Source organism: Arachis ipaensis, chromosome B3 (genome assembly GCF_059453495.1).
Source record: "Arachis ipaensis isolate K30076 ecotype BB chromosome B3, ASM5945349v1, whole genome shotgun sequence".
Lineage (NCBI taxonomy): Eukaryota > Viridiplantae > Streptophyta > Magnoliopsida > Fabales > Fabaceae > Arachis > Arachis ipaensis.
The window spans coordinates 32,648,995-32,661,734 of record NC_142438.1 but is presented as its reverse complement, the minus strand read 5'-3'; the positions used below and the strand labels follow the sequence as shown (position 1 = coordinate 32,661,734).

General features: G+C 35.7%; 1 protein-coding gene across 1 annotated transcript; it reads left to right on the top strand.

Moving 5' to 3' along the window:
* Positions 1–285: 285 nt before the first annotated feature.
* LOC107632907 (uncharacterized) lies at positions 286–915 on the top strand. Its single transcript, XM_016336544.1, has one exon. It carries the CDS (start codon positions 286–288, stop codon positions 913–915), a length of 630 nt encoding a protein of 209 aa, XP_016192030.1.
* The last annotated feature ends 11,825 nt before the right edge of the window (positions 916–12,740 follow it).

Sequence of the window (12,740 nt, the reverse complement as noted above, 5' to 3'; positions counted from 1 at the left end):
AGATGTTGGACTTTCAAGCGAGGAGGTTATGTCCTCCAACAACCAAAGAACCAGAACAACTTTCGGAGGTTCAATACCAGTAACAATCAGGGAAGAAGATTTGGGAAGCATCCTCAAAATGAGTTGACTTGCAAGAGGTGCAGGAGCTACCATCTAGGAACTCCATGTACGGCCGGACTAGGTTTATGCTATTTATATGGTGAAGCTGCGCATATGTCTTGGAATTGTCCGAAAAAGAAAAAGCATGATACCGGGAGAGTTTAGCAGCAAGGACGCGCATTCACTATGTCGGTTGATGGCGTTGAGAGATCTAACACACTGATAAGAGGTAATTGTGAAATTGGTAGTAAAACCTTAATTACTTTGTTTGATACTGTTGCGTCACACTCATTCATATCATTTGAGAAAGCTAGCGAGTTAGGGTTGAAAATAACTATGTTGGCTTATGACTTAGAAGTGCATACTTCTGCCTCTGAAACTGTTGGGACTAGATTAGGCTGTCAACAAGTTCCATTTCGCATTAAACATCAAACCTTTGTTCACGACTTGATTTGTCTGCTGATGACTGGCCTCAATCTCATTTTAGGATTAGATTGGTTATCAAAGAATCATATTCTGCTCGATTGTTCTGAACGATCATTACAATTTATGTCGGAAGGGCCAGAAGGACTAGTAGTGGCGAAGGGATACTATCTAAATTCTGTGGTGGTGAGTTGTAGTGGAAGTGAGTGTCATGGTTTTATGCTTTTAGCTGCAAGTGTGTTAGGCGATGAACAGAGTTTGAGTCAGATTTTGGTTGTAAATGAATTTCCAGAAGTGTTTCCTGAAGACATTCCTAAAGTTTTTCCTTTGCGAGAAATCAAGTTTGCGATTGAGTTAGTGCCTGGGGTAGGACCAATCTCGATTGTGCCTTAGTGCCTGGGGTAGGACCAATCCCGATTGTGCCCTATCGAATGTCACCATTAGAGCTGGCTAAAATTAAGGCTTAGCTAGAGGAATTGATGAGCAAAAACTTTATCCGACCAAGAATTTTTCCGCGGGGAGCGTCGATATTACTAGTGAAGAAAAAGGATGGAAGTATGCGTCTATTCATAGACTACTGGCAATTAAACAAAGTCACAGGGAAGAACAAATACCCGATGCCAAGAATTGATGATCTGATGGACCAATTGCAGGGAGCTAGAGTCTTTTCTAAGATTGACTTGAGGTTTGGATACCACTAGATAAGGGTAAGAGACGAAGATATTCCAAAGACTGCTTTCAAAACCCGCTACGGACACTATGAATACACGGTAATATCATTTTGGTTAACTAATTCTCTGGCGGTGTTTATGGATTACATGAACCGGATATTCCGTCATTTCTTGGATAAATTCGTCATTGTCTTCATTGATGACATCTTAATCTACTCTAAGACTGAAGAACACGCAGAAAACTTGCAGATCATGCTACAGATTCTGAAAGAAAGGAAGTTGTATGCTAAACTTTCTAAGTGTGAATTCTAGAAGAATGAAGTAAAATTTCTGGGACATGTGATGAGTTAGTAGGGAATAGCTGTGGATCCTTCTAAGGTTGAGGCAGTAATAGATTGGGGACAACCAACTTCAATGACAGAAATCAGAAGCTTCCTAGGTTTAGGTGGCTATTATCGAAGGTTTATCAAAGGCTTTTCTCAAATTGCGTTGCCTTTGACCAAGCTAACTAGAAAGGATGTGCCATTTATTTGGACTTCAGAGTGCAAAGAGAGCTTTTAAGCATTAAAGCAAAAACTAACTACAGCGCCTGCTTGTGCTACCTGAGCCTAATGAACCTTCTGAGATATATTATGATGCATCATTGAAAGGTATGGGGTGCATGCTGATGCAACACCGTAATGTCGTGGCATACTGGTGCACGAAATCGTGATTGTTCATTCCCCATCAACGGCGCCAAAAACTTAGCACACATGTTTGCAATCTTAAATTCTTTTTCACAATTTCGATACAACTAACCAACAAATGCACTGTGTCGTCTAAGTAATAAACCTTACGTGAGTAAGGGTCGATCCCACGGAGATTGTCAGCTTGAAGCAAGCTATGGTCACCTTATAAATCTCAGTCAGGCGGATTCAAATGGTTATAGAGATTTGATAATTAAAAAGATAAATAAACATAAAATAAAGATAGAGATACTTATGTAATTCATTAGTGGGAATTTCAGATAAGCGTATGAAGATGCGTTATTACTTCTGAATCTCTGCTTTCCTACTGCCTTCATCCAATCCTTCATACTCCTTTCTATGGCAAGCTGTATGTTGGGCATCACCGTTGTCAATGGCTACATCCCGTCCTCTCAGTGAAAATGGTCCAAATGCGCTGTCACCGCACGGCTAATCATCTGTCGGTTCTTGATCATGTTGGAATAGGATCCAGTGATCCTTTTGCGTCTGTCACTACGCCCAACACTCGCGAGTTTGAAGCTTGTCACAATCATCCCTTCCCAGATCCTACTCGGAATACCACAGACAAGGTTTAGACTTTCCGGATCTCAAGAATGGCCGCCAATAATTCTAGCCTATACCACGAAGGTTTTAATCTTAGATTAGAAACCCAAGAGATACACATTCAAGCTTGTTTGCATGTAGAACGGAAGTGGTTGTCAGGCACGCGTTCATGGGTGAGAATGGTGATGAGCGTCACATAATCATCACATTCATCATGTTCTTGTGTGCGAATGAATATCTTAGAGAAGAAATAGGCTTGGGTTGAATAGAAAAATAATAGTACTTTGCATTAATTCATGAGGAACAGCTGAGCTCCACACCTTAATCTATGGTGTGTAGAAACTCTACCGTTGAAAATACATAAGTGTTGAAGGTTCAGGCATGGCCAAATGGCCAGCCTCCTAAACGTGATCTCAGAACATAAAATTAGTCAAAGACTAACCAGAGATGTGAAATAAATCACTAAAAGTAGTTTTTATACTAAACTAGTTACTAGGGTTACAGAAATAAGTAAATGATGCAGAAATCCACTTCCGGGCCCACTTGGTGTGTGCTTGGGCTGAGCATTGAAGCTTTCACGTGTAGAGGTCTTGCTTTGAGTTAAACTCCAGTTTATAACTTGTTTTTGGCGTTTAACTCTGCTTTGCAACTTGTTTCTGGCGTTTAACGCCAGAATAGGGCAGAAAGCTGGCGTTAAACGCTAGTTTACGTCATTTAATCTCGGGCAAGGTATGGACTATTATATATTTCTGGAAAGCCCTGGATGTCTACTTTCCAACGCAATTGAGAGTGCGCCAATTGGATTTCTGTAGCTCCAGAAAATCCACTTCGAGTGCAGGGAGGTCAGAATCCAACAGCATCTGCAGTCCTTCTTCAGCCTCTGAATCAGATTTTTGCTCAAGTCCCTCAATTTCAGTAAGAAATTACCTGAAATTACAAAAAAACACACAAACTCATAGTAAAGTCCAGAAATGTGATTTTTATTTAAAAACTAATAAAAATATATTAAAAACTATGTAAAAACAATGCCAAAAAGCGTATAAATTATCCGATCATCACATACGCTTCTCGACAGTTGAAACTGCATGAAATGAACTATCCAACTCACGACCTAGAACTTTCTGCAGTTGTGTTTGCTCTAAAAGTCTGAAGGCATTACCTGTATGGAGTCAAGTTTCAAGTTTTCTTTGATCACAAGAGTTTGAGATATCTCTTTGATCAGAAGGAACTGAATATGCACCAAAGGATATAGATGGAACTACTAAAAGATTATGATTTCGAATTAAATTACCATCTAAAAAAAGCTAACATCGTGGCTGATGCTTTAAGCCAAAAATTGTTATGTGTCGCTTGGATGATGGTTAGGGAAGAGAAGCTACTAAGAGAATTTAAGAACCTCAATTTGGGCGTCAGGAAAGTAGCAGGTAATGTGTGTTTGAGTCAGTTGCACGTCTCTAGTGACTTTAAGGCTGAGATTCAGAAAGCTCAGCTGAATGATCAGGAGATGCGAAAAATATTACAAACAGTTGAACAAAAGAAACCAGGAGAAGTCACACAAGACAGAGAAGGAGTATGGAGGTACAAGGGAATAATTTGTATACCAAACATGGGAGATTTGAGGTAAGATGTCCTAACAGAAGCTCATCGAAGTAAGTTCTCAATCCATCCAACGAGTACCAAAATGTATCATGACCTGAAGGCTATGTTTTGGTGGCCAAGAATGAAAAGCGAGGTGGTATTGGATGTTTTTAAGTGTCTAACTTGTCAAAAAGAAAAAATTGAGCACTAGAAATCATCCGGAACCCTACAACCTTTGGAAATTCCGCAATGGAAGTGGGAAAGCATCGCAATGGATTTCATGTCAGGTTTGTCGAGGACTCAGGCTGGATTTGATGCGGTTTGGGTGATTGTGAATCGACTGAAAAAGTTGGCTCACTTCTTCCTCGTTCGGATGAATTATACTTTGGAGGAGTTAGCACGCTTGTACATTAAGGAAATTGTAAGGTTGCTTGGTGTGCCTACCAACACAATCTCTGACAGGGACCCTCGTTTTACTTCAAGATTCTAGGGAGCTTTCCAGCGAGTGTTTGGAACTCAATTGAGCTTAAGTATGGCGTACCATTCTCAAACTGATGGTCAATCAGAGAAGACGATACAAACTCTAGAAGATATGTTGAGGGCTTGTATGCTGGATCAATTGGCGAGCTGGGATCGGTATATACTGCTAGTGGAGTTTTTGTACAACAACAGTTACCATGCGAGCATCGGAATGGCTCCGTATGAGGCTCTGTATGGAAGAAAGTGCCAATATCCAATGTGTTAGTATGAAGCTAGAGAATTAAGTTTATTGGGGCCTGAGTTAGTAGCTGAAACCACAGAACAGATTAAGAAAATCTGAAATAGAATGCTTACTGCTCAAAGCCGCTAGGAAAGTTACGCCGATCAGAAACAGAAATCTTTAGAATTAAATGAAGGGGATCATGTATTCTTAAGGGTTATTCCAACAACAGGAGTGGGTAGAACAATCAAAGCGAAGAAATTGAATCCTTGTTACATCGGTCCTTTTCAATATCTAAAAAGAATTGGGCCGGTGGTGTATCAGATAGCTCTGCCACCGCATCTTTTGAACTTGCACGACGTATTTAACGTCTCGTAGTTTTGGAAGTACACTTCTGATGTCAGCCATATTCTAGAACCAGAATCAGTTCAATTGAGAGAGGATCTGACACTTCAAGTAACTCCGGTCAGAATTGATGGTACCAGTATTAAGCGATTGTGCGAAAAAGAGGTGCCATCAGTTAAAGTTGTTTGGAGCCAGGTTGGAATTGAAGAACACACTTGGGAACTCGAATTCGAAATGAGAAAGGACTATCCACACCTCTTTTCAGGTAACTGAATTTGAATTTTGAGGACAAAATTTTTATTTAGGTGGGTAGGATGTAAACCTTGCGTAATTAGAAAATAATTAGCCAATAAATTATTTATTAACCAAGAAAATTAGAAAGTTAAATTTTATTGATCCAGAGAGATAGAAACATTAAAAATATGAATTTTGACATTAATTTTAAAGATTTTGGCAAAAAACTGGGCCAACGGGCCAAACTGGTTGGACCAAGCCCAAATTGGGCCTAAAGCCCATCATATGAAAAGCATAATCAACATCTCTTCCCCAAAAAAATCAATGGAATCACGCTGAAGGGGGGGGGGGAGCCACAGCCAAAGAACCCTAACTCAAACCCTTACTAAATTTCAATCTCATATATCTCTCAATTTGGAGCTTCGATTACCGCACTATTTTTGGCCACAAGGCCACCACGTCGAACTCTACAAAACCATCCAAACCATTTGGTAAGGAAACTTCAAATTCACACTTAGTCTCTCTTCCCTTAATTTCAAAAATTTAGACATTTGGGTATCGAGGTTTGTGATATTTTGGTGTTTAGGATCAAACTAGCTTGAGAAAATTATTGGGTTTTATTTAATTGATACATGAGTAAAGTAAGAACCCTCAAACCCTTTGTAGAATTTTTATTTAGTAAGATTTGATGTTGATTATAGTGGTATGCTGTGGAAATAGATTGAATTATGTTGATTTAGAAGTCCATTGGTGATATTGAAAGCTTGAAAATTAACCTTGGAGGTTGGGTTTTCGTTTGGTGAGAAGCTAGAATTTTGGGACTTGAGAAACAGTGAAATTTGAGGTGTCTTCGGCATTAGAGAGGAATTGGCCAAGGTATGGTTTTGGTTTCTCGTAGATAATATATAATGTCACATGAAAACTTAGGCTAGTTGACCGTAGGATAAGTTGAATTAGGTAGAATTGTTAAATTTTAGTGATTTTATTGCTAATGTTGAGCTCATTATAAAATTGTGTTTATTAATGTTGTTGATGAGGTATGGTGAATGATAATTGATGATTGTGATATTTGATGAGGATAATAAGTGGTGAAAATGATAGTTTGTGAAATTCGTTGAGTAATACATATATGTAATTGTGCAATACTTGAATGGTTTGGATGAGGATATGTTGTTGAGAGGAATGAAAGTGTGTGTATATGTTTTGAATGACTTTAGCATTGTTTTGAAGTATAGCACATTGGTTTTGAAATAGAAATTTGGTAAAAATAGAGGTATAACAATTTTTTGTAAAACTTGATTTTTAACTAACTTTGACGAGCCATAACTTAGCTTCCGAACTCTCAAACTTTATCAAACTTGTTTTAAATGAAAATTAGATCTGTGAAGTTTATGCCGTTTGAAGAATGGACTAAAAATTATTTTTAACAAAAAAATTATGTGCGTTGAAAATTTGGGGTGTAAAAGTATTTTCTGCAGAACTTAACAGCATTTTACCACATTTTATGGGCTTGCGTACGTGAACACACACGAGACGCGGACCTTGGACTCTGTCCAGATGTCCGGCATATGCGGAAGTGTGCATGCGTACGCGAAATGGGAAGAATACAGGCTCGCGTACGTGGGTAGTACCATGCGACACGGGAAGGCTTCCCTATCCAAGGGGCTCACGTATGCAGATACAGGTCGAGTACGCAAGATGGGCAAATTTACACCCCCACATACGCGAGACATGACATGCATATGCGGAAGTCCTATTTTGGAAAAAGTGTATTTTTGTATTTCAAATATGTTTTCTAACTTCTAAACCTCTATAGTTACCTTCTAAGGTCCCAAATTTAGTTCCTAATTATAGGAAGAGAGGTAAACCTAGAGAGGGAGTTAACTTGGTAATGAAGAAAGATTATGAAGTGATGATTTAAGCTTGAGAAGTGTAGAAATATTGAACACGTAATGAATAAAGGTTGTGATGAACATGAATGATTGACATTGAATGATTATATGGATTATTGCACTTCCATTATCTGAGATACGAAATTCCCTGGGTAGATGCAGTGGCTAGCCACCACTCGCTCCAGGTTGAGACTCGATACTCTGTTAACTCTAAGTTACAAGATGTGATCGGGCACTTTAACGCCCCAGAAATTTCCCCAATGAGATGGAATTTGATGATTGATATATATAAACATGCATAGACTCTTGGGGATGCTGGTGCAGATTTCAAAAACCACAAACTAACCGGCAACTGCATCGGGTTGTACCAAGTAATACCTTAGGTGAGTAGGGTCAATCCCACGATGATTGATGGATCAACAACAGTAATTGAGTGATTTACTTAGTCAGACAAACAAAAAGGAGTGTCCTGAGTTCAAATTGTATTAAATAGTAATTCAGAAGAGAGAAGAAAGCAAATAGTAAATTGGTTGTGAGAATTATATGAGAAAACAGTTAAGGTTTTAGAGATGTTCAGATTTTAGGATTAACAATTCTTATTATCTAATTTGATTATGCAAAGATTCAATACACAGCAAACATTAAGTGATTAGATTCCAATTCCTTGGTAATTTAATCCTCTTCTAACTTAATCAACCGCCAATTCCTTAGTCACTTAATCTAATTAGAGGGTTTAGGTTCAAATCCTAGTTTATAAGCCACATAAAACCCTAATAATCCAAAGATGATATGATTATATGTAACGTATCACATTAAGTTCAAATAGTTAGAAAGTTATGAAAAATTAGTTTCAAGCTATTATTTAGGTGAGATAACTTTTCCAAGATTCAACAAGAATTCAAGTTAGAAAAGAGTTATTTTCCAATATACTCTAATCTGTAGGATGAAGAACGAAACTGATTCTTGAATGTAAATCAATGCATTAATCCGAAGTAGAAAACAATAGTTATTAATCCATCCAAATAAACAGAGCTCCTAACCTTAACAATAGTGGTTTAATTGCTCTTGGTGTGAAAACCCTAGCAGAGAAAAAAATATAAAGTGCAGAAGAGGAGAAGAAGAAAACTAGGTCATGATATCTTCTCCTTTTATATCTAATCCTAATAAATATAAAATATAATTTCTAAACCCAAAAAATATCTTTTCTTAATTCAAAACTTATTTTAAAACTAAATTAAATCAAAAGATTTGATGTGATTCACGCAGAAGGCCTTCAATTTCAGTATGCTGGCGCCAAACTTGAGCTGGGTGAAGTTTGGCGCCACGTTCATATATGAATGCACGCATTCCAACATTCTTGGCGCCAAACACCGGGCGCCACTATGGCCGAAACAATTTGGAGCTTTATTGTGATCCTGGCGCCAAACTTGGGTTGGATGAAGTTTGGCGCCACCTTTTACATGAAATTGACTTCTTTTCTTCTTTTTGAATTCTGCCAAATTTACCCGAATGCTACCTGAAATCAATCAAATTGTAAAACAAATCAAAGTAGCATTTATGGTGGCTTAAAACAACTAAAATCTTGATTTATTTCAACAAATTCAAATGCAAATTCACTAAGAAAAGATAAGAAAGATGCTCACGCATCAGATGCGCGCACGAAGGGACTGTCCGGGGTTAGCTACAGAACATGTCGAGTTTGGCTATATAACCAACAGATGAGACTCATCAGCCATAGGACAGGTATACATCATGTGTATTTGTTTATTTTGTTTGAGTGTGCATTACTTGAGTTTGCCTATTTGATTAACTATACCTATATGCTATATGTCCTACTTGCTATAACTGCATTCTATCTGTATTTTTTTTGTCTGTATTGTATGTCTATAAAACTGAAAGATCTCTTGTCTAGCGAAGGAGTGACGAGGGTAGTTTCACCGGTGTTTTGGAGGGCTAGAGGAAGCAGAAAGTGAAGTGTTGAGTTAGAATTAGATTTATAACTTGAAAACCTTAGATAGTTTACCTAATATCTGGTTTAGTTTATCTGTTAAGTTTAATTCTGAGTATTAGAGTTCTAGAATTGCCTCTGGCTTTTCCAGGACCTTATATATTATGTACGTGGGTACCTTTACCATGCTGAGAACCCCCCGGTTCTCATTCCATACCTATATTGTTATTTTCAGATGCAGGTTAAGAAGCACCTCGCTATGCGTCTGGTGTTTCCTGTGCAAACGGAGTTTGGCTTTTGGGATTGTTGTATTTTGTGCTTATATTTTGTACATAGACTCTCCTTTGTATATACTTTATGTTTGTCCCTCTTAGAAGTGGCATGAAGAAACAGGATTGTCAACTTTCTCTGTTTTGGAATATTTTGGGTTATATATATGTATATATGTATTCTCGGATCGGCCTTGACTTCGCAGGTCGAGTCTAAAGCTTGATACTTTGTATTTTTGCATACTCTGCTCTTTATATATATATATATATATACCTTTTCTTTCTGTTCAAGTTTCCGTTCACATCGATGCGCTTTTCTCTTTGCTTAAATTTTTTTTCAAGACTCCTCGATTATGATTTTTTTTAACTATTATTATGTATATATTTTATTTTAGAGGTCGTAATATCTTACCACCTCTATTTTATGACTTAACCGTAAAGTTCTGTGTGATAAAGTGTTACAGAATTGCTCCTTGAATTTCCACCAATGTTTGAACTTGATATGTTTTTCAGAGTCCCAAGTCATGTGTTCCAAATCATGGAGAATTCTAATACAAGTAAAGAGTCTCCAAAATTATTTGTTGAATAAGTTCATTTTGGGGTCCTAAACTTTATAAGGCAATCCACTTTCTTGTTCCTTATTATACTTTATTTGGAATGGACAAGATCCTAAATATTTATTTAAACTCCATATCTTAACCTTGACTTTTTGAACTGAGCTTTGTACCATTCTTGTACCTAAAATCTTGACTTTCTACTCTTATTGAATCTTGATTCATATTGCCACCCAACATCTAATTCCTTCTTGCTTAGCATTTCTAAGAAGAGTTTTAAGTTGGCCATCCATTTCTAATAGGACATATTGATGTGGATCAAGAAAGTTTATGAAGAAGAGAGTTATCCCACTAAAATTGTATTTTGGATGGTGACAACTTAGAAAGAGAGATTTTCAATGGTTGTGCTATGGTTGTTCCTACTTCCTTTGACTCTTGCTCATCAGTCATCAATTTTCAACTCTTTAAAAGATTTTTCAAGTTTCATTTCTTGTTTGAAAACTTCCTCGAAGCTTTCCTCCATATCAAGAGATATATCCATTGGAGGGTATGTACATCCTCTCCAATAGAATCTTTACCTTGTAATAGTGAAGGGCAACAAGGTCTTTATTATCAAGCTTGCTTGCTATCTCAACTTGTTCCAAGCCTTCAACCACCTCACAGTCAATGCACTTAACATTCTCATCTTTTAGCAATGAATTCTTCAACTTCTCCGTTTCTAATTAAGAACCCAAGCTTTCTTCCACACCACTCTCTTTGGTTGACTCTATTTTCGCACATTTATCCAATGATAGTACAAGAGAATATAAGGTAAATAGGCTTGTAGCAAGGACCACTATATCTATTGGGATGGTATGCACCATAGAGAGGATTCTGATCATGGTAGTATGGAGGAAGTAGATGACATGAAAATTGTACATATGAATGTGTCTCCCTCCTCAAGTGATTTTCTATCTCATAGTGTAAATCATTATTTAAGTTATTATTTTCTGCAACACACTCACAACCATACAACTCAAAGGCACAAGCATGAAAATTCATGAAGAATAAAAAAAATTGAGATACGATAAAATAAAATGCAAGAGCTAACTAAAGATGATTATAAATGACTAATAAAAATATGCACAAAAATTAGTGGATGATGTGATAAGAAACAAAAGATAAAAGAGGAATGAAAATGTGAGAAAAATACATAAAAAAATAAAAATAAATTGAAAAAGTGGTAAAAAACGATGGAATTTTGCAAAAATGGGCTGGAGCTTACATAGTGAATCTTGTTTAGAATGTCCAAAAATCTTGGAATACCAAATGTTAGAAAAATCTGGGTTGGTCGAAAAATCAGACAACACCTATTTATGCATCAAATACCAAAAAGTGATCGAAACAGTAAAAATTCATATGCATACATGAATGGAGAGCAAAATACAAGTATATACATACCTACTATATAACTAGACTATAATATTTTTTAATTTCAAAATTTTCTATTTATTTTCTTTTGTAATAAAAGTGAAAAAAAATGTATATTAACAACATTCATATTATCTTAGGATATCAAGAAATAATAAGAAAACTCCTAACTATCAACAAAAATCAAGAAAATAAGTAAAAATAAGTTATTCACACTATTCACATATTAACAATAGTCAATAATAAGCACACATTACAAATTTTTTAGTAACGACGCTAAAAACTTGATTAGTGCTAAAAACCGGTTTACAAAATTTATAAATTTAAAAGCTCAAATTCATTGTAACTCTACACCAAAATTTAATACTCTCAAAATTTAGTTAGAGAAATATCACAATTCCAATCAATAAATGAGAGTTTAATTTCGAGCCGTTTTTCCTTGGAATCACAATGTAGTGCATGATCGTTGGATATGGAGAAATCAAATTTAAGTGCAATTGATAAAAATTTAAGTAGCAAGAAGTTAAAAGTATAATTAAAGATTAAATGAAAAAGACATTAAATTAATAGTAATTAAAGCAATTAATTAAAAAAAAGTAAATTCAAATACTAAAAGATCTTGGCAAGAATTGATGAGGGTTAAGAATCATTATCTTTGTCAATAACCATAACATGATAATTACAAAGAGCAAACTCAATTTGTCAATTTCTACCAATTGAGGAAAGTTAATTAGGCTTAATTAATCCAAATTCACAAATCCTAACCAACTTACTCATTGAATTAGTAAAAGATTGTCGTTAGTGAAAATATAAGATTAATTAACATCTCTCAATTACCAATCAAGTTGGATATTAGTAACTCAAAATTACCTAAGTTTCCAACTCAAACCAAGAATGAAAATCTACTGTATAACTTAGTCAAGCATTTTATAAAACACCTAGAGTACATAAACATAAAACTTTACAAATTACAAGAAATAGTAAAAATTATGACTACCAATTATAAAAATTTAATGATAATAACTCAATTAATCAATAATAAAGCAGAAAACATCAAATTTATAAATCAAAAATATAAATCCAATAGAAATTCGTAAACTAAATGACATAACAAGAAACTAACAAAAAAGTGCTAATGAATTAAGATAGTAGAACAAGAAAAATATAAATAAAATTAAACTAAAATAAAATTAGAAACTAAAACTAGAAAAAAATTGATAAGAAATTAACTAAATTTATCCTAATTCTAGAAAGAGGTGAGAGCTTTTCTCTTTAGAAACCTAAGAATATCATACTAAAACTAATCCTAAACTCTCTTCTTCTTTTTT